General features: G+C 57.7%; 1 protein-coding gene across 2 annotated transcripts in view; it reads right to left on the bottom strand.

Annotated features, from left to right (window-relative positions):
* Window positions 1-21876, bottom strand: part of SPNS2 (SPNS lysolipid transporter 2, sphingosine-1-phosphate) — a 38331-nt gene that overhangs the window by 3202 nt on the left and 13253 nt on the right. For both annotated transcript variants that reach the window (XR_013815090.1, XM_079798315.1), the window contains exons 2-9: window positions 20514-20579; window positions 9907-10043; window positions 5105-5256; window positions 4803-4869; window positions 3356-3498; window positions 2952-3104; window positions 2635-2824; window positions 2256-2321 (exon numbers count right to left, since the gene is read on the bottom strand). Coding sequence is in view for 1 of the 2 variants with exons in the window: in XM_079798315.1 (XP_079654441.1) it covers window positions 2256-2321; window positions 2635-2824; window positions 2952-3104; window positions 3356-3498; window positions 4803-4869; window positions 5105-5256; window positions 9907-10043; window positions 20514-20579 (974 nt within the window). In the remaining variant the exon portion in view is untranslated. The remainder of the gene's footprint in view (window positions 1-2255; window positions 2322-2634; window positions 2825-2951; window positions 3105-3355; window positions 3499-4802; window positions 4870-5104; window positions 5257-9906; window positions 10044-20513; window positions 20580-21876) is intronic.

Raw genomic sequence — 21876 nt, 5'->3', positions numbered from 1 at the left:
CTTATCAGACCAAGCAGGCCCTAACCACGGTCGCAGCCCCGAGGCTGGGTGGGCCGAGGCAGCGGAGGAGCATGGGCAGACTGCAGCCGCCTCAGTGGGTGCCCTGGGCAGCCCCCTGCCCCGAGCTCTAGCTGCCTCATCTAGTCAGAGTGCCTGCCTTTGGACAGTCTGTGGGAGCAGCCACGGCCCACTGGGCACCCCGTTACAGGGGGCAGGGAGGAGACCTGGATCCGATGGGATTGTGTGGCCCCATTTCCAACAATAGTCACGTGGCTGTGACACTTAATAAAATGGGACACGATTTCCCTGGGACCCAAACCCTGTCAGCAGCTGGGGCTGCCCCTGGGGGAGAGGCAGGGAGGGGGTCCTGCCCAGCACCAAGCACACTTGATTCAAACAGATTCCTCCTCCCTCCACTCCGGGCATGTGCAGTGACACACACACCCGCCCCCTCCCCCCCCCCCCCGCCACCCTGCCTGGCTCCATGCTGAGGCACAGAGTTGAGTCGGACCCCCCTCCGCCCAGCCCCCATCCCACCCCCCAGTCCCTGGTGTGGGTGAGAGAGAGACGGCCCAGGAAGGCAGAATGCAGGAAGCTGGTGGGCAGGGCAGCCTTCCTGGAGAAGAGGGGCTGGCAGGAGCCCAGCGCCAGGCCGCCTCTGATCCCCTGGGCTGCCCCTTACTGTGGCACCAAACCCTGAGTGCCCCAGGATCGGCCCACGAGGAGCCCTCAGCCTCCTGCCCCCAGGGCCAGTCCCTGCAGCTCCCACTCTCCCCACCCCCACCCCCACCCTGCTGGGCTCTGCACCCCCTTCTCCCAATTCTCTCCTGACACTGACTTGGAGTCCAAGGCATAGGACCAGGTGTCACCCCATCCCCAACCCTCACCACCCTCAGACTGCTGCAACTGACCAGGACCACAGCCCCTCCCGGACTGCACCCAGCCTCGCCCAGGAACACCAAGCCCCGCCCCCGCGCTCAGACAGCCCTTTGTCCCGGGCCGGCTGGTCTGGGGCCCATTGTTGGCCCTGTGAACACGGCCTCTGTGCGCCTGGCCACAGCCCAGCCGCGGGCACTCAGGCAGGCACGCCTGGGACCCAGGCTGAGCTGGGTCGATGGAAGCTCAGACCCTGGGGGAGGAGCGCTGGCAGGCGGCACCCCCTCGGTGCCAGCCTGGCACTGCCAGCCTCCCGGCCACAGACCTGAGCCTCCAGACATCCCCTCCCCACCCAGGCTCCACATCCATCCTGCCTGCTCAACCCTCCAATTTCAGGCCCTCTCCACGCAGACCCCAACATCTCTGATCCCCTCCCTGCCTCCAGGCGTACCTTCCCAGCCTAACTCCCCCACCACCACACACACACCACACACACACACCACCATCACCACACACACCCTACCATCACCACACACACACACACACACCACCACCACCACCACCACACACACCACACACACACACCACCACCACACACACACACACCACCACCACCACACACACACACATACACACACCCTACCATCACCACACACACCACACCACCACCACCACACACACACCCCACCACACACACACACAAACACATACCACACACACACACACACACACCACCACACACACACCACCACCACCATCATCACCACACACACACACCACCACCATTACCACACACACACACCACCACCACACACACCACACATACCACCACCACACACACACCCCCACCACCATCACCACACACATACACACACACACACACACACACCACCACCACCACCACCTCCACCACCACCACCACACACACACACACACCACACACACACACACACCACCACCACCACCACACACACCACACACACACACACACACACCACACACACACACACACACCACCACCACCACCACCACACACACACCACCACATCACCACACACACACCACACACACCACCACCACCACCATACACACACCACACACACACACACACCATACACATACACACACACCACACACACCACCACCACCACACACACACACACACCACACACCACACACACACACACACACCACCACACACACCACACACACACACACCACACACCACACACACACCACCACCACACACACACACACACACACACCACACACTCACACTCACACTCACACACACCGCCACCGAGTCCTGCAGCTCTTCCTCCCCAGCTGCCCAGAGAGTCAAGAGGCCTGTCAGCAGCGGCGACCTCAGCCTGCCTCACCATGAGGATGTCTGCGGTGATGGCCCAGTTAGAAAACAGCAGCGTCTCCCCGACAAAGATGCAGATCTGCCAGGAGAGAACAGAACAGCCGTCAGGAAGCCCCCCACACACCCCCCCGGGGCCTCAGCTCGCTCCCTGCACCCTGGCTGCAGGCAGGGAACCCCAACGCCGCCCAGCCTTCCCGGCCTGCAGCTCCCGGCAGCCAGGCTCGTAAGGAGTGTGTGGCTCATGGAGATGCCCACAGCCGAGCCCTGGACAGGCCCTGGCAGAACAGGGGCAGGCACACAGGAGCCTCCCCATGGAGGGAGGAGGGCCCCATAAATCACACTGCTCCTGCCAGGCCGCTCCCCACCACCCCTCAACCCCCCACTGCACTCACATAGGCCCCCACGATGCTGCTCTTGGCGGCCACGAAGATGAGGCAGATGAAGATGGCAGAGCCCAGCATGCCCACAGCACACACCAGCGGGTCGGCTCGCTGGGTCCGCAGGCGGCACCAGCGAGTGGCTCCTGCCCCCGTGACCACACCCAGAAAGCCCGTGAAGCAGGTGATGGCCCCAAAGATGAGGCTGTGGGACAGAGGATGGTGGGGGATGGCTTGAGAGGAAGGCCAACGCTGGGGCAGAGGGCTGGCACCTCTGTCCAGCGTCCCTCGCCACCCTGCCGCCCACCTCCCCCACCTGGGCCTGGCCCCACCTGTCCTTGGCCCCACAGGGCGGGCTGCTGCACGCCTCTGCCGTCTTCTGCACGACTTGGGCGCGGTACAGGTACAGGGGGATCCACATGCCCAGGGCCCCTGTGGCGAAGGACACGGCCGACGTGGCCAGGGAGGAGAAGACGTAGCTGCGGCTGGGGAGAGGCCGGGCAGGGACACTGAGTGGGGCCCCGGAGGCCCCCTTCGCTCCCCACTCCTCCCGGGGTTGGAAGGCTCTGATGTCTCCCCTTGCGGGCTCTGGGCGTGAGGGCTACGGCAGCAGAGTCATCGACACGTGGCCATGTCACTCCCAGCACTGCTGGCGGCGGAGACAGCAGGGAGTCCAGCCACGGGTGCTAGGTGGGCCACCCCCTCTTCTCACCAGAACCCCCCCAGCAGGACTCACTTGCGGATCAGGGCCTTCATGTCTCGGAGCCACGAGGTCCGTGCCTTGAGCTGCCCCCCGAGCTGGTCGGCATGGCCTCTCTTCGTGGCTGGGACCAGGACGAGGATGAGCGTTCCTGTGATCATGCCCGCGATAGGGGACACCTGAGGGCACAGGGAGCACCAAGTGAGGACGCCAGGCCCAAGCCGGCGTTGCCTCTGCTGCACCAGGAGGGGGAGCGCAGGCAAGTCACACTCTGGGCTCTGGGCTCCAGGGTCCTCTGGGCTGGCATCTGCCCAGCCTTCCCGATGGGGCTGCTGAGCAAAGCCGCTGGGAATGAGGTCAGCAAAAAGGGCGTGGGGGCTCAACCTGCAGTGTCCAGAGCAGGAGTGGGATGGGAGGGCGGATCGAAGGAAGAAGGGAGGGGTGGGCAGTCAGATGGATAGAGGAGGGAGGACAGATGGCTGAATATGTGGACAGACAGATGGAAGGAAGAATGGATGGATGAGTGAATTAACAGACAGGAAGATGGACGATGGAACGATGAATCACTGGATGGACGCCTTAATACATGGAAAAGTAGGAAGATGGCTGGATGGGTAATGGATGGATGGAAAGAAGAAGGACAGGTGGATAAGGGACAGGCATGTGGAATGATGAGTGGGAGAGGAGAGAGAGCCTGTGCACAGGGAGCCACACCAGCCCTGCCCGAACCCCTGGGTCTGGGAGAGTTTCCCAGGCAGGTCCTCGCCCTGCGGGTCACTGGGAAGGGACTGGCTGGGCATGGAGCACCCAGCACCTAGACCAGGTAGGTTACCCTGTGGGAGGAGCCCATGTGGCCCCAGAACAGAGGCTCAGGGCGCCCTTGGGGTCTTCCCTGGGTCCTGCCCCCTGGGAGAACAGAAGCTCCAGGCCCCAGCCCTCTCTCCAGATGGGGGGCCACTTCGGCAGCCTGGATTCCAAGGTGCCGGCTCCTCTGCCAGCTCGTGAGAACCGGGAAACCTGCTCCCCGCCCACCCCACAGGCCTGGAGCCTCTCCATGCGCTCCCACTCCCATTAAGGAATTCCACGGAGGCTGCTTCCTTCCTGCTTTTGAGGAAAAAACACTTTGTCTTAGCTTCCTCTCCTCTGCGACTGGGGATCTCTGTTTCCGGGGACAGGAAGTGGCTGCAGGCCCCCACAGAGGTCTCCTCTCAGCCTCGCCCCAGCACAGGGCCAGCGCTCACAGCAGGAAGCGCCCTCGTGGATGTGGAATTTCCTGACCTGCTGGGAGAGTTCTTCGTCCCCTCAGCCTGGGGGCCCCTGAGGGTGATGGGCCTGACTAGGGCTCTGCTCACACCTGGATTCCCCAACCGAGTGCAGGCCTGCGGGGTGGGAAGCCTGGAGGCCCAGGCCTGCATCCCAGCCCGGGGTCTGTCCCTGGATCTCTGGGTGACCTGGGCACAAGCTGGTCTGGGGGTGTCCTTACCCGCAAGGCCCAGTGCCAGTCTCCGGCTGCCTGCTTCACGCTGGAGCCAGTGATGTAGCCCAGGCCGCTGCAGAGAAGACAGGCACAGTCAGCAGGACAGGTGCGGGGGGGGGGGGGGGGGGGGGGCTCACTGTCCACAGGGCAGGACCCCTGCCCACCTGCCCCAACCACCCGGCCAGCCACCTGGAAAGCAGGTCCAGCGTTTCCCCAAGGCTGACCACCCACATGTTTAGGTCACCGAGGACCAAACCTCAGGGAGAGGGCCTGGTCAGAGCTGCAGGGGACCTCGCCCAGATCCTCACCTGCCCAGCGGGATGGCAAAGTAGAAGACAGACAGCATGAGCGTGCGTGTGTTCTTGGTGAAGAGGTCGCCGATGATGGTGGGCGCGATGGTGGAGTAGCTGGCCTCCCCGATGCCCACCAGCCCCCGGGACACGACCAGCAGCCAGAAGTGCTGTGGGGGAGGGAGGGGCGGAGAATGCTGGGGACTGTCCTTCTCTGCCTGCTCATCCTCGGCCCCCACTTTGCCCCGCACCCCTGCAGGGTCCAGGAGCTAGGGGAGAGGTTGGAGCCCAACCCCTGCCTCAGCAACAACTACACCCTTAGGCCACTCTGGGCCTCAGTTTCCCTCTCCAGAGAATGAGTCTGACTGGGCCTGGTTGGCCCAGTGCTGAGATGGGACTTGACTCTCCCAAGTTGAGTGTTATAGTTCTGGCCCAGACAGGCCCCCTCTGTCCTCGTAAGCACCGTGGCCATATAAGCCTGTGTCTTCACCACCACCCCAATTGGGAGACTTCCTCCCTGAGTTCTGGCCCCGCCTCGGGAGCCTCGAGTCACCCCCCTCTCTGTCCGCCCCCCCCCCCCACAGGGCAGCTGGCTGGCCCTGGCAGCACTGAGGAGCAAGTGTGAGTGGTGTAGTGGGCAGGGCAGCCCAGTGCTCGGCGCTCCTCCCCGCGCACACATCAAAGAGCACAGCCCCGCTGATCTGGGAAGGGTGGGGCCGTGCCAGCTGCCAGTGTACGACCCCTTTGATGTGGACCGGTCCTCTCTGTCCCCAGCTGCCCAGGGCCTGAGAACCCAGCCTGGTCATCTTTCCCCGGCCCCACCCTGACCACCCATCCGGCCAGCATCGCCCACGTCCAGCCCTCCTCCGAGCTCTGCTTCCCTCCCTCCATCTGCCGGGCTCTTTCCCGGTCCTTTCTCTGAGTCACTGGTTCTGCTCAGCCATCTCTGCGCCTCTCCTTTCTACAGCTCGTCACCCGCTCCATCCCCGAGTCTTTCCCTGGTTCCTTACTTCTGCTTTTCCTGGGGATCACCTGCCATCGGCCTTTGCCTATTTTTTGTTGGACTGTCTTTCTTGCCTTGGTTTCTGATAGCTTTCTGGACATCCTGGGTAATGATCCTTTTTTTAAATCTTTTTTAAAATACATTTTATTGATTTTTTACAGAGAGGGAGAGAGAGTTAGAAACATTGATGAGAGAGAAACATCAATCAGCTGCCTCCTGCACACCCCCCACTGGGGATGTGCCCGCAACCAAGGTACATGCCCTTGACCGGAATCGAACCTGGGACCCTTGAGTCCGTAGGCTGATGCTCTATCTACTGAGCCAAAGCGGCTAGGGCCTGGGTAATGATCCTTTATTACGTATGTCACAAATAGTGTGTGGAGTTCCTCCATACAGAAGCTTCATTTCGTGTTGTTTAATTTGAGAATGTCCGGTCTGCTCATTTCTCCTTTAATGGCTTCTGGATTGCACATCTTGTTCAGGAAGGCCTATTCCATCCCCAAATGAGAGAGGTGTTCTCCAGTATGTTACGGTTATTATATTGTAGAGAGAGTGCGACTGGGAGGGGTGTCCTCAGCCATTCTCCTCGGCACAGGAGCAGGCAAACAAGCCCTGTCTGACCAGGGATCCTGTAGATCCCCACTCCCCCCCACCCCAGCCCACTCCTCTGTGCACTTGCTACTTGCACACCCACGTACCAATGAACAGCATTTAGTGTCCCGTGTGCTTTGAAAAAGATGGCCATAAAAGGAACCATTCCATGAACCTTGTCCCACAACTTGCTCTTTCCCTCATTCTTATCTTTTAATATAGATCTAGTTCATTCTTTTGTGATTAGGAGTCTCCTAACATGCCCTGGCTGCCGTTGCTCAGTGGTTAGAGCGCCAACCCACGCATCGGAGGGTCTCAGGTTCAATTCCAGTCAAGGGCAGGTACCTCAGTTGCCGGTTCAATGCCTGGCCCCAATCCGGGTGCGTTCGGGAGGCAACCAAATGATGTGTGTCTCTCACATCGATGTTTCTCTCTCCCCTCTCTCTCTCTCACTATCTCTATCTCCCCCTTCCTCTTCCCTTCTACTCTAAAAATCAATGGAAAAAATATCCTCAGGTATTAACAAAGAAAAAAGTCTCATAAGATGAAGACACTCCAGCCGAAACCGGTTTGGCTCAGTGGATAGAGCGTCGGCCTGCGGACTGAAGGGTCCCAGGTTCGATTCCGGTCAAGGGCATGTACCTTGGTTGCGGGCACATCCCCAGTGGGGGGTGTGCAAGAGGCAACTGATTGATGTTTCTCTCTCATCAATGTTTCTAACTCTCTATCCCCCTCCCTTCCTCTCTGTAAAAAATCAATAAAATATATTTTTTAAAAAAAGATGAAGACACTCCATTTTATCTGGGCTTCCTCCCATCATGGTCCTTTAGTTAGTCTCCCTTTTTTTCTATTTTAAGACTACAGCAAACATCCTCGCATGCACTCATGTCCCCAAGTTGGAGTTTCTGTCTTGGGCATATACCTCAAAGCCAAAGGCTGGGCTGAGGGATTTACACAGCTAGAATTTTACAAAACCCAGCCGTGTCGCTCTCCAAAGAGTCTATCCATTTACACTCCCACCAGCAGCTGGAGTAACACGTAGTATTGCCAGCCTTTCTAATTGTTGCCAATCTGATGGGTGTGAAATGGTATCTCATTGTTGTTTTAATTTGCATTTCCCTGATTACTTGAGAGAGTATAGTCTCTTCCTACTGTCAATGCCCATTGGGTATCTTCTCCTGCAACTGTCTGTCACTATCCTTTGCCTGTTTTTCCACTGGGTTATTTGTCTTTTGCTTGTTGATTTATAGTTCCTCATGGTTATAGTTTGCTTTTTACTTTACTCTGACTTATCCGGAATTTATTTTGATGCGTGGTTTGAAATACGGGCTAAACTTTATTTTTCTTCCAGACGGACAGTCAACTCTCCCGAAACCATGAGATGCAACTTTCATCCTACACCCAATTCCCATAGGAAGGAGGACTGTGTCTCCCGATCTCTTCTTCCGTCCCTCTGCTGTTTCAGGTAGAATAGCCAGATTGGATTAACTCACAGGGCAAGTCCCCTCTCGCTGTTATTTTTCACCATGTTCTTGGCTGTTCCTAGGCGTTTTCTCTGCCAAATTAACTTCAGAACCCTGTGGGACTCAGACTGCGCTTGCAGTGAATTTATAGAGTAATTGGGGTGATCTGTCTGCTTCTCTCTCTGCCTCTGCTCGTCTTCTCTCCCCGACCCTCTCTCCTCTACACACCTGGAGGGGGCTCAGCCCTGGCATCCTGGTCCTGTCCCAGAAATAGCACCAAAGATCAGAAGACCAGGGGCCTGGACAGGGCAGGACACGGCCCAGAGAGGCCCTAGAGGCGCCTGGTCCAGGCCCCATCTTCTACTGGGGCTTGGAGCTTTCCTGAGCCTGACCTTCCTCTGAAGCAGCCCATGAAGCAAAGCTGTATCCCCAAACCTGCTGATTCCCTCTGCCCTGGCTTCCAACCCCCTCTCGATCAATGTAAATCTGACTCACCATGTCCTTCACTCTCTTCCAGGGCTCTGCACTGCCCTCAGGAGGAGGCCCAGGCCCTCCCGCCTGGCATCTGAAGCTCTCCTTGACTTGGTCCCTGCCTTCCTTTCCAGCCATAACACTCTTTCCCTCAATTTCTGAACACACCCCACCATCTGCACCCATGGGAGTTTGCTCCTTCTGCCCATGCTATCGTCACCAAAAGGCCTCATCTCCCTGTCCTGCCTGCCCAGCTCAATGCCCCTCCTCCAGGAAGCCTTCCCTGAACCATGGATTTTAAGAGACTGCACTCCTTACATTGACTCTCAGCACTTCGCACATCTTGAAGACTCTAAACATGGGATCTTCGGCCATATCTTCCCACTCCAGCCTGGATGCTCCCAAGGACAGGGCCAGGGTCTCCTCCTTTGTCCCCTAAGCTGCGAACTTCTTGAGGACAGATCTGGTATCCTCCTCTTCTCCCTCTGTCTCCCTCTGCTGTCACCATCATGTGACTGCCCTTCCTCTGCTGAGCATCCCTAGTGATGGGAAACTCACTACCTCTCAAAGCAACACATCTCCTTTTTGGAAGAAAGAGTCAAAGTAATGATTTGCTGAACACGTGCCATGTTCCAGGGCCTAGATATTCATTGGCTTAGTTATTTCTCACAATAACCCTTTAACTTGAGAAGTATTATCCCCATTTTAGAGATAAAGAAACTGAGGCTCAGAGAGGTTAAGTAAATTTCTCCAGATCACAAGGCTGAGTGGGCAACAGAATTGATCTATTCAAACCCAGAACTGTGGGAGCCGAGTAAGAAACATCTTCCTTATGTTGAAGTGATGCTGGCCTCCCTAAGACTTTGACCCAAGTAGTTAGCTGGCCATCACACGAAGAGCAAACTGTGGGAGGCCCAGACAGGGGTAGTGGCTCACCTGTGGTCACACAGCAAGATGATGGTGGGGCCAGGACTAGAACCAATGGGTCCCGACTCCTAGCTCCCTGTGTTCCTCCAATCCGACCCAGATCAGAGGCAGCTTAGAGAGTCAGGCTGCTGGGCTGTGGGTCCCTCAGTTCCGGCCAGTGTGGGGAAGGGTCTATTTGCAGGGCCAGTTTCTAAAAATCCCCAACCCCCGCCCCCCATCCCACTGTCCTTGGAGGATACTATCTGGAGCTGGAGCAAAGGGGCTGGAACCCCCAGTCTAGACTAAGACAGGTCAAGCAGACCGCACCCACTGGAGGAACGGATGGGACACTCAGGGCTGCCGGGCAGGCAGTCGGCCAGGCTCACCTGCTGGGAGATGAAGGAGCTGGAGAACGTGACCGCCGACCAGAAGAAAATGCCGCAGCTGAGGATCACCTTCCTGTTGAAGCGATCACCCAGGTAGCCGAAGATGGGGGCCGCCACCATGAAGCTGCAGATGAACACTGTGCCGGCAGAGGAGAGCGTGAGGGCTGGTGCAGGGTCCCTGAGCCTGGACCCCCTGCCCACACCACCCCAGCTCGAGGCCAGAGCCCAGGAGACAAAGCTTAGCCTGGGCCAGGGCCCGAGGCAGCAACCCCAGAGACGAAGCACATGTTCACGATAAATGTTCATGATGATGGGGAAGCAACCTCAGGCAGGCCTGGGCCCGGGGGCGGCAGGAAAGGCCCTCTGGGTTCATGATTCCAAGACCCCATCCTCTTTATGCAGGCCCACGACTTATCCAGCTGTAGGGGAGCCCCTTGGGTACTTCTAAAACAGTAAAGATGTACCCCTCGAACCGTTTCTGTATGCCAGGAGCTGCGCGAGGCCTCACCACACAGCCTCCTGTGGATCCTTCCAGCCCAGCCCACCTCGCAGATGGGAGACAGGCTCAGGGAGAAGTGACTTGCCCAGGGCCCCACCATGGGGATTTGATCCCACCTGTCTGTCTCCAGAGCTGATGGTGGCCACACTGCCTTCCCCGTTAGACTTGGGAAAGAGGGGAAGGGAACGACCCAAGGTCACACAGCCAGTCAGGGCAGGACTGGGCCGGAACTCCAGGGCCCACCCCTGACACATCACACAGCACCCTCACTCCCAGCCGGCTCAAGGCTTCCCTGACATTTGGAAACACCGTGGTTCATTTACTCATTCATTCATTTATTTGTTCATCCATCCATCCAACAAAACAGGCAGCCCTAGCTGGTTTGGCTCAGTGGATAGAGCGTCAGCTGGGTTTCGGACTCGATCCCCAGTGTGGGGCATGCAGGAGGCAGCTGATCAATGATTCTCATCATTGATGTTTCTATCTCTCTCTTCCTCTCCCTTGCTCTATGAAATCAAAAAAAAAAAATTTTTTTTTTTTTAAATAAAAGAAATCAATAGAAGGGTCAGAGAAAGTGACATTTCAACACAGATGTGGAGGAGGTGAAAAAACAAATCATGCATACATTGGGGCAAGAATGGCAAGTACAAAGGCCCTGGGGCAGGAGTACACTTAGCATATCTGAGAACAGCAAAGAGGCCAGAGTGGCTGGAACAAGAGAGGCAAAGCGGGGAAAGGCCAGCTGGGTTGCGGCCTTATGGCCCATTGTGATGCTGTGGCGTCTGCGGGTGAGAAAGGAAACACTGGAGGATGCTGAGCAGAGGAGTGATCTGACCTGGTTTTGTTCTTCCAGAACAAGAGAAGGGCAGAGCCTCAGAGGACTCCGTGGGGATGCCACTGCCGGTGATGGGAGGGGCCTTGGAGGTCCCAGGTGGGATAAAGAGGCCAGCAAGCAAAGGTAGGCTCTGGGTCAACAGGCGAGGCAGCCTCCCCCGCTCCCCCCCCCCCAGGAAGTCAGTCCCACAGCTGATGGGCAGATGGCCAGACAAAGGCTGGGAGTGGGCAGACACGGTGGCCAGTGGCTGGCCTCTGACACCAGGCTGAATGTGCACATGGGCTGGGCTGCTCTCTCAAGACCCCAGGGAGGCTGGCCTGGAAAAAGAGAAAGGGGGAGGGGAGGAGAGAGGGGAGGAGGTTACCTAGGGAGAGAGGGCTGGCTGGAGGGCACAACGGTCTCTAATCCTAGTGAGAACAGTGAGTGTGTATGGGGTGTGTGTGTGTGGGGGGGGGGGCTGTTAATCCCAACTATGTGTGATTGAGACCTTGGGCATAATCAACATAGAGACGCACAAAAGTGGGCACCAGTGACACACTGCCCGGGTTCTAAGTCCCAGCTGCTCTTTCCCAGCTGGGCGAGCCACGCAGGGCACAGCCTCTCTGGGCCTCCGTTAGCGGTGTGCTGATAGAGGCTGGACAACTGGCTCTCCTGAGATATACTGTTGGCCAATTCCCACGGTGTAAATACTCCCACCCTGGCTGATTTCAAGCTACCAATGTGATGTCACTGTTCCACACAGCACTGTATACACAGTAATTCTACCAGACAGAGATAATAGAAGTAAATAGCTTTAAGAACACAGATAAGAGTTAAAACATAGTGAAATAATTAAGAAGTGATGAACTGTACTTAACACCTTTGTGTGTTTTTTAAACATGCTTTTATTAATTTTATTTTATTATTATTTGGGGGGTGTTAATCCTCACTCGAGGGTATTTTTCCATTAATTTTTATAGAGCGTGGCAGGGAGAGGGAGAGACAGAGAGAGAGAAACATCGATGTGAGAGAGACACATCAATTGGTTGCCTCCCGCACACACCTGGGCCAGGGCTGGGGATGGAGCCTGCAACCAGGGTACATGCCCCTGACCAGAATCAAACCCAGGAACCTTTAGTCCACAGGCCGACGCTCTATCCACTGAGCCAAACAGGCTAGGGCTGTTTTTATTGATTTCAGAAAAAGTGGAAGGGAGAGGGAGGAGAGAAACATCAATGACAGAAACATTGATCAGCTGCCTTCTGCACACCCCCTACTGGGGTTGGAGCCCAAAACCCAGGGGAATGTCCCGTGCAACCTCTAGGTGCATGGGACGATGCCCAACCAATTGAGCCACCCTGGCCAGAGCTATTACCTTCGTTTTTATCTTATTTATTTTTTTAATATATTTTATTGATTTTTTTACAGAGAGGAAGGGAGAGAGATAGTTAGAAACATCAATGAGAGAGAAACATCGATCAGCTGCCTCCTGCACACCCCCTACTGGGGATGTGCCCGCAACCAAGGTACATGCCCTTGACCGGAATCGAACCTGGGACCCTTCAGTCCACAGGCCAACGCTCTATCCACTGAGCCAAACCGGTTTCGGCTACCTTCGTTTTTAATATGAGTTGTTTAATCGTAACTTTACATAATTTAGTTTTTAATAATGGTTGTATTTAAAAACCAGCTCACACAATTCCTAAAAATCTAACCGTTGACTCTGAGGCGCAGGTCTAAGTCGTTTCCAGCAGCCCTACTCCCTCACCTGTAAAAGGAAGATAAAAGGAGCTGCCCCCCAGTTGCCCTTAGCAGAGGATGAGATAAGGTTTGTAAGGTGCTTCATGCCACACCCGCCCAGTCCACACTGGGCCCTTGTTTCGATTATTTCCTCATCTCTAGAAAAAGAACTTTTCCTGCTGGGCCAGTCTCCCAGGACCTTTCAGAGATCAAACCAGGATATGGGCACGAAGGAGATTCCGGTCTCATTAGGACTTACACACGTCAGGGGGGAGGGAGAAGGTTCCCTCTGTGCCTGTCTGTGCTAGGTGGGGAGCGAGCAAAAAGAATCAGAATGGGAGCTGATCCTGATGCACCTGCCCTGCCCCGGGGGGCAGACCCCATCCGTGGGTTGCCCAGCTTAAAGGGCTAAAATGCCAGGGAACCAGCAAGGAAGGCCAACTCCTGCCAGGATAATGAAGGGAGGCTTCCTGGCGGTGGCGATGTCGGTGCTGGGCATTGAAGGAGGCATACCAATTGGCCGTGATGGTAATACTTAAAATATAAATTACAAATCTTATAAGCGGTCCTGAATAACAGTTAAGGAGGCACCATGCCTACTGTTATAATAACCTCAGTTATCATGTACGGGGAATTGATTATAGGCAAGGCCCAAGGATGCGCCCTGGACATACGCACAGGTTATCTCATCTGATTCTCACTATTGTCTTCATCGCACAGAGGGGACAACAGGGGCTGCAAGGAGTGACGTCACACAACGAAGTGTGGGGCTGAGCCAGAATTTAACCCCCGTTTGTCTGACTCCGGAGTCCTTGCTGTAAATCACACTACAGACGGTCAGGCTAGGAAGGGGGATGGTCCCAACTGAGGTCCCCCAAGGTCAGAGAAAGTTCAGAGTGTACTGGGGACAGCGAGAAAGTGGGTCAGGCTACAGCTGAGGAAGCTGCGGAGGAAGCAGCGGGAGACAAGGTGTGGAGCGAGGATGGGCCCTAAACACTAGGACCAGGTTTGGCGTTTAGTTAGCGGGCAGCAGAGAACCACAGTGTACCTCATGCTCCCCCTGCACGGGCGCACTGGGAAGCCCCCACTGGTGGGCGGAGAGGGGCTGAGGGAAGTGAGCAGGGCCTAGGCCAGACCCCGACCCTCCTGGTCCATCCCCACCTGCCTGCCTGCAGCGGAGCAGGGAGGCAGCTGCTGGCTCTTCCCCCCTGCCCTCCCCCCGGCTTTCTGCCTGCTCACCTGGGTGGGCAGAGGCACCCTGGACTGCAGGTGCACCCCTATTGCAGCAGGTACTCCCTGTCCCCACCCCGGTTCCAGCCTGCTGAGGTCACCAGGCACCATCCTGAGCTTCGCCGTGTCTGTCCCATGTCACAGCTGAGGCCCCTGATACGTGGGGGGACTTGCCCAAGATGATACTCTGACCCTCCTGACCCTGGACTCCCTCTTCCCTCAGTGCCTTCCCTTGGGGACAAGGGAGTCCAGGGTCAGGAGGGTCACAGTGCCATCTTGGGCAAGTCCCCCACAAACCAGTGGCCCCGGCTGGGAAATGGGAGACACGACCCGTCTTTGCAGCCCTCCCCTCTGCTCTGCCCGAGGCGGGGGAGAGAGGGGGTCCCAGGCCCGCGGAGGGGGCTAACCACCATCAATCCCGATGGGCACAGGGGAAATGCTGCCGGCAGAGGAAGGGCACAGACAAAGGCAGGGCGCGTGCGCCTGTCCCCGGCAGGGCACAGAGGCCAATCCGGCCAGCAGGGCAGGCAGCTCTGCTGCAAATAAAGACCAGCCTGGCTAGAAGCTTCCCCGGGCCCCACCCCCACCCCGCCGTCTTTGTTTGTTCCAGGAGAGCTTTCTGGGCAGCCCGGTGCCCCACCCCATCTCCCTCGGGCTGGCTTTCCCAGCAGCTCCCGCAGGAGGACATCCTGTGGCCCGGGTGTGGGGAAGCCCTCGCTCAGCTCACGCTCAGCTCACGTGTGCTGAGCCCACAGGTCTGGGACAATGGAGTAGCCAGCAGGGAGCCGGGGGGGGGGGGGGGGGGGGGCGGGCCGAGGCAGGGCCCTGATGGCCGGGGTGTAGGGGTTGGGGGGGGAGTAGGGGTTGGGGGGGGAGTAGGGGCTGGGGGGAGTAGGGGTTGGGGGAGTAGAGGTTGGGGGGAGTAGGGGTTGGGGGAGTAGGGGTTGTGGGGGAGTAGAGGTTGGGAGTAGGGGCTGGTGGGGAGTAGGGGCTGGGGGAAGTCAGGGCTGAGCTTCACCCGCTTCCAGTGGGATGGCCAGGCCCCCTCCTCCTGCGGCTGAGAGTCACCAGGAAGGCAGGGCAGGGACACCATCTGTAAGGGCTGTCCACCCCACAGCAGTCCAGGGGCTCAGGGTGCTGGCTGAAGGCCTTCTCCCTTGGGGGCCCACAGAGGGACCAGCACCCAGAAGCTCAGGACAGCCCCACACAGTCTCTGTGCCCTGGCAGGCCACCCCGGGACCCACCACAGGCTGCTGAGCCACCCTCAGTGCACATGCACCCCGTCTGACACCAGAAGGTGGTCCTAGAGCAGGAGTGGGCAAGGTCTGAGCTGGGGAGCCCTGGCTTCCCACACTGTGGCCTTGGAGCGTGCATCCAGCCCCCACCTTGGCCCGGCTGAACCAGGACTATTTTTACAAAGTCCAGATCTGGCTGACCTGTTATTTGGAAAAGATCCGCCATCCTCCACATCCTGTGGGCAGGGAGAGTGCTTGGGCAGCATGGGGTGGGCAGGGGCCAGGCTCTGCCCGTGGGATGTGGAGGATGGCAGCCCAGGCCAGCCAAGAGGATGGGAGGACTCCGACAGCCTGGACCCATCAGTGCCTGAAAGCCACCATGCCCAGACTTCCTCCTTTACAGTCTGCTGGGGACATAAGCCCGAGGTGGGCCCCTCAGGCCTCAGGAGGTCCTGGGGAGTAGCCACAGGGGCTGCCCAGCTTTGCCTTCAGAATCAAAGCAGAGGATGTCACTACGGTGGCCAAAGTGGGGAGGGGAGCAAGGCCAGAAGGAGACGCAGCCCCAAAGCAGATGCGCTGTCTAGTTTCAGTCTGAGCTGGCTCTTCCTGTCCCCACTCTCCCCCCCACCCCCACCCCCACGTCCCATCCTATCACTGCCTCGTGACTCCACAAACCCCAGGCCTGAAATGCCGTCCAGCCTCCTCTGCCATCCCTTCCCACACTGGGCCCCAGAGTAAAGATCCTGATGCACCTGCCCTGCCCCGAAACCTTCTCTGGCTCCTCACTGCCCCAGACAAAACCCAGATGCCTTTCACCATCAGACCCTGCCTGTTATCCAGCCTCTCCTCCCATCCCCCACACTCCAGCCAGGCAGCATCAGCCTTCACTCTCCCCCTCCGAGCTGCTCTTATGCTGATTTCCTCAGCTCCATCTTCCAATTTGCTTATTTTCTCTTCAACTGGGTCTAGTCTACCTGTTAAGAACGCTAATTATTACACTTTTTAATTTTAATCATTAGATTTTTCACTAGGAGAATTTAAAATGTAGGTCTTTTTAAAACATCTCCCTGTTCTTTGGTGATCAGGTGCTATTCCTGTCTTATACATTCGACGCTTTCCTGTAGAGCTTTGCAAGCTGAGTCTGCCTGGTGTTCAGGTCCCTCCAGGAGTTCTGCGGTTCCCCGGGAGCTGGTTTTCCCATTGTCTGGGCCAGCTGACTCCCTCCCTCCAAGGTGGGTGTCCTTGTGTGCTCTACCCACTTCACATTGGAGTGTGTCTTCAGCGGGAGTGGTCCCTGTGTCCCAGGCAGGATATGGGTCGTTAAGGCTTTCCCTAAAGAGCAATTTTGCACTGGCCTCTGCTGGGTTCCTGGAAACATCGGGTCTACACGGGAAACGCAGGGGAAGTCTCAGAACTGCACAGAGCAGGGGCTGGACGAGGCTCTGCTTAAAGCCGGAACCAGGAAGGCGATGCCTTCCACAGATGGGAACACTGCCCACCGGCCTGGGGGTACAGATTGAAATCAGGGAGCTGCCTGGGCTCTGAGTGGAAACCAAGCTACCCAGCGACACGAGAAGTCACGTCTGCACTGCCCGCTCCTCAGAACAAAGTAAACCCGGAGCCTGGAGACACTTGATGAATCTGGGTGATGGCTATATGGAGGGTCAATGTACCATTCTCTCTACATTGTGTGTATATTTAAATTTTTTTCATCATAAGAAATGTTTACATTAGCTCAGCCTGTATGGCTCAGTTGACTGAGTATCATCCCATGAACCAGAAGGTCATGGTTCATTTCCCGTCGGGGCACATGCCCGGGTTGTGAGCTTGGATCCCCAGTAGCGGGCGTGCAGGAGGCAGCTGATCAATGTTTCTCTGGCATTGATGTTTCTATCTCTCTCTCTCCCTCTCCCTTCCTCTCTCTGAAATCAATAAAAACGTATTTATTAAATGTTTACATTAAAAATACTGCAAGAATGCCGAAACCGGTTTGGCTCAGTGGATAGAGCGTCGGCCTGCGGACTCAAGGGTCCCAGGTTCGATTCCGGTCAAGGGCATGTACCTTGGTTGCGGGCACATCCCCAGTAGGGGTTGTGCAAGAGGCAGCTGATCGATGTTTCTCTATCATCGATGTTTCTAACTCTCTATCCCTCTCTCTTCCTCTCTGTGAAAAATCAATAAAATATATTAAAAAAAAAAATACTGCAAGAAGCTTCTAAGACATACTGTCCCAAAACACTGCAGCACTTGGCTTTAATACCAGCTCCACTCCTGTGTTTGAGTTGAATTCTTTGCTTCTGGCCCCTGAAACTTTCCTGCTAGCTTTAGCTTTCAAGCTCAGCGTGTAATTTAGATGTTACCTGGCATCTTTCATCCAGCGTGGAGGGGAATGGAAGGCTTCTCGCAGCCACGCAATCTGGTAGACTCGAGTAGCCGTTCTTTCCCCTGAATAAATTCTAACTCATCCTTCAAAGCCCCACTCACATGCCCTCCTTTCGGAAACTTCTCCACCTGCCTCCAGGCAGAGCTGGGCCCCCCTGGCCCCTAGGCCTGGGTGGAGACTGGATGTTTTCTGTTCCCATCAACCGAGGGGACTCCCTGAGAGCAGGGACTGCGTCTGTGGCCGAGCCCAGCTCAGGGCCTGCCATGCAGCTGCCTCTTCAGGTGTAGGTTAAGGAGGCCCTGATTTCCCAAATAGGAAGAGCCAAGAGCTAGATTTCTGGAGACTCGGGGGTCAGCTCTGAGCTAGCAGCAATCTGCAAGGGGGGCTACAGAAAGCAGGCTTTTCCCAAGCCAGGTTCACGCCCTGGTCCCAACCGGAAATAGCAGGAGCAGGCCCAGGCCTCACCCTCAGCCACATCCCAGCCTGTCTCCTGGCCCAGCAGCCCCTGGTGCCCAGAAATAAGCAGACAACCGGCTCTCAGCCCTGGCCCTTTGATCCGGGCAAGCACCAACACCTGGCTGGCGCCCTCCACCTGTCTCCGACCTTATCAGGGCTTGGGGAAGAGACAGGTGCCCGCAGCCCAGGCAATTAGGTGATTTGCCTGGGTGCCCACTGGGCCACATCCTGGTCTAGCTCACCTGGCTTCTTGGCTCAAATGGCCAACGGGGTGAGGACACTCTGGGAACCGTCCCAGCTGTGCTAGGGGTAGGTGTTAGGGTGAGGGTCAGGGCGTAAGACTAGGGGGTCTCTGAGAGTGCTGGGACTCTCATCATGGCCCAGAGGCACACACCCCCACACCACCACCAGAACACTGAGATCCAGACTCTCAGACACCTGGGACTCACCAATCCAGTGGCCCTCTGTGCTCCCTCCCCAAGCCAAGAGGACAGTATATGCAGAGTTCCAGCTCCAGGCCTGCTACTGTCTCACCATGAGACCTGCAGCAAGTCACCTCCCCTCTCTTAGCCTCTGTCCCTTGATCTAGAAAGTGAAGCTTGTAGGAGGAATAATCAAACGAGATGATGCCTATGGGATACTTGTCCATCTCTGGCCAGGTCGCCAGGGATCGCAGGGACCACCACGACTCCTCTCTTAGCCAAGAAGGCAGCCGGGGACATCACTGTGGCAGCGCTACAACCCTCACAGCCCTCCCACCTGCTCGCTGGTGGCTGCACTGGCCTGACCTCACTAGTGGGGCTGAGTGGAGAGACTGGGGCAGAGCCTTGTTCTGTATCACTCAGCAAGGCCAAGACCAGGAGGGGATGAAGCTCAGCAGCTCCCAGTGACTCAGGGGCCACAGAGGAAGGGTCTGGTGGCTGGGCTCTCTCCTGCCCTTTCCTCCCCAGCTCAGCAGCCTGCTCCCTCCCATGCTCCCACCTGGCTTGAACTCTCTAAGTGCAGAGCCCAGGCTGGAGGGACCTGTCCCAGACCCCAGCGCAGGCTGACTTGCTCTGGCCCAGCCAGGGACACCCAGCCAGGGCCAGGGGAGGGGTTTGGGCTCACATCCTGGGTGGAGGTGACGTCTGCAATGGCAGGGACCTTAGGAGGTGCTGGACCACACAGCCTTCCCCCAGTCGTCACTCTGTCAGCTCTCACATAGTAGGGATGAGCCCTGAGCTATCTCACCCCCTCTCTCTGAGCCCCAAAGACCCCAACAGGTAGCCAGGCTGTATGAACTCATTGTTCGACTGGAATGCCACCTAGACAGGTCAGGCAGGTTCCTGGACAAAGCCAGCTCACTCCACCCCGCCCCCCAGGAGAGCCCCGGCAGGGGAAGGGGTTCACAGCCTGGAATGCAGACTATGGGCTTCCTCCCATACCTCTGACTGGGCCTCATCGTCAGGCGGACCCCTGGGCCCGGGGGCACCAGGCCCCGCCACACAGCAAGGCTGGGATGCAGTGCTGGCCCTGAGCCTCGGCCCAGGTCTGGGGGCCTGCTGAGAACACAGCCAGCATGGCCACAGCTAGTGAGAGGGCCAGGGAGCCAGGAGCTCAGACCCACCCGGGCCATGCAGTGGGCAGGGCAGGGACAAGGGAGACATGGACCCTAGAGGGAGGGGCCAACAGGCAGGGGTAATCGCTTAATGACCTGCCACCCTGCCCTGGCCCAGGGGCTCGAGCCCTGCCTCCTCAAGAGTCAGAAGGCGCGGGGCCTCAAGGGAGCCGGGGCCAAGAACCTCAGGCCTGGACCTAGGCTCCTGCCCCGAGTCTGGGAAGGGCTCTGGGCTGACCAGGGGGGTTCCTGATTTGGCATCTAAGCGATAACTCCTAGGTTGATGGCAATGGAAGGAACTGGGGGTGCGGGGGGATATGGAAACAGGGCTGCTCGGGCCCTGTGGACAGCGCCCAACTTACTGACCTAAGGAGCTCCTTTCAAGCCTCCGGATGAAACCTGGAGCCCTGGGTCCCCTGAGGCCCCGGGAGCCACCCGCAGGGACGCGGGCCCTCGGCCTGTACTCGGCCTCCCACGGCCTCTCAGGGCAGGGGCGTGGCGGCTTGATTTCTTTTGCCCGAAGAGAAGCAGAGGCTGGAGAAGGGGGGCCCTTTGTGAGTGGCAACAGTGGGATCTGTCCACAAAGCAGAGCCCCAGCGGAGAATGACCCCCCAGGAAGGAGGGGCAGGACCGGGCAGGGCAGTGGGCCTCACCTGACTGCAGCAATCCGGCTCCTCGGTCCTTGACCCCGAAGTGCTGCTGGATGTCCAGAAGGACGCCTGGCGGGGAAGACAGACGGTGCTTACTGGTGACGTCTGATGCCTGGTACCCCCATTCCCCACCTGACCTGGGTTACCCCAGGCCCACACCAGCCCTCTTCCCACCTTGCCGGGCCAGCCTGGCCCCGTCCACACAACTCTACCCACCCTGCCCAGCTTAGCCACTGGGGACCTTGGGGGCCAAGCTTCCATCCTGCCCCACTGGGCCTCCTGTGCTCACCCTGGGGAGAGGATCTCACCCCCTCCCTCCGCCACTGCAGGGGCCCAGGGCACAGGCAGGCCCGGCTCCTCCAGGGTTACTCGGCCCAGTGAGGCAGCTGAGCTTCCTACCTGCCCCCCTGTGGCCCGGCCCCAGCCTCAGTGAGGAGCAGACACGGCCCCTCCGCCCAGAGAGCAGCTGGGCAGCCGCTGAAACTGCAAGGGGAGCTCTGCCTGGGAGAGGGCTGAGGCGCAACGCTCACACCTGCTCACCTGCACGTGTGCACAAGCACATGCGCACACGCACGCAAACACACACATCCACCCAGGTGTCCTCAGGAGTATAACCAGGACCCCCAACGTTTCGAGGCAGAGGGAAGCAGGTGGGGCTCCAGACTTGCTTTTCTGGGGGAAGGAGATTCCTTTTCCCAAGTCCCAGCCCCCTCTGTTCTCCCATTAGCGCATTGCCTGTCGGGGGTGGGGGGAGGGGAACCAGAACAACCAGAAACTGCCCCCAGCTGTGAACAAACAGGGCCAAGGCTGTCTGAGGGCCAGCAAGCTCCTGGGGCCCTCTCTCCTCTCTGCACTCACCCAGGGCCATGAGTAAGCATAACCCCAGCCCTGAGGGCCCAGGGCCCCCCCCCCCCTTATCTCTAGAACACCAGGAGGCCAGGCCAGAGCCCCGCTGACCACCACACCTGCCCTGGGGAGGGGCAGGAGGAACAGGAGGAGAAGACGGGGCCTGCCTTGTGAGCACCCCATGCAGGGACAGAAGAAAGGACTAGACCCTGCCTTCAGGGATTCCCAGGCTCTTCATGATGATGATGATAATGATGATGAAAATGACATCAGCATTTGAAATGAAGATGGTTCAAATTATTGAGCATTAAGTGCTTCGCTAGTTTAATCCTCGTACAACCCTATTATGGTACTATTATCCCACTGGACAGATGAAGAAACTGAGGCACAGGAAGTGAAGCCACATGGTCAAAGTCATACCACGTGAAAGTGGAATCTCAAGCGTTATATGAGGGTCCCCTCTGATGGCTGGGGGTGTAAGTGGGGAGACTGTCTCACTGCCTCTCCCAAGACCCAGGGC

Source organism: Cnephaeus nilssonii (genome assembly GCF_951640355.1).
Source record: "Cnephaeus nilssonii genome assembly, chromosome: 19".
In the NCBI taxonomy this organism is placed as follows: Eukaryota; Metazoa; Chordata; class Mammalia; order Chiroptera; family Vespertilionidae; genus Cnephaeus; species Cnephaeus nilssonii.
Note: the sequence above shows the minus strand (reverse complement) of the source record. Positions and strands in the feature narration are given on the sequence as shown.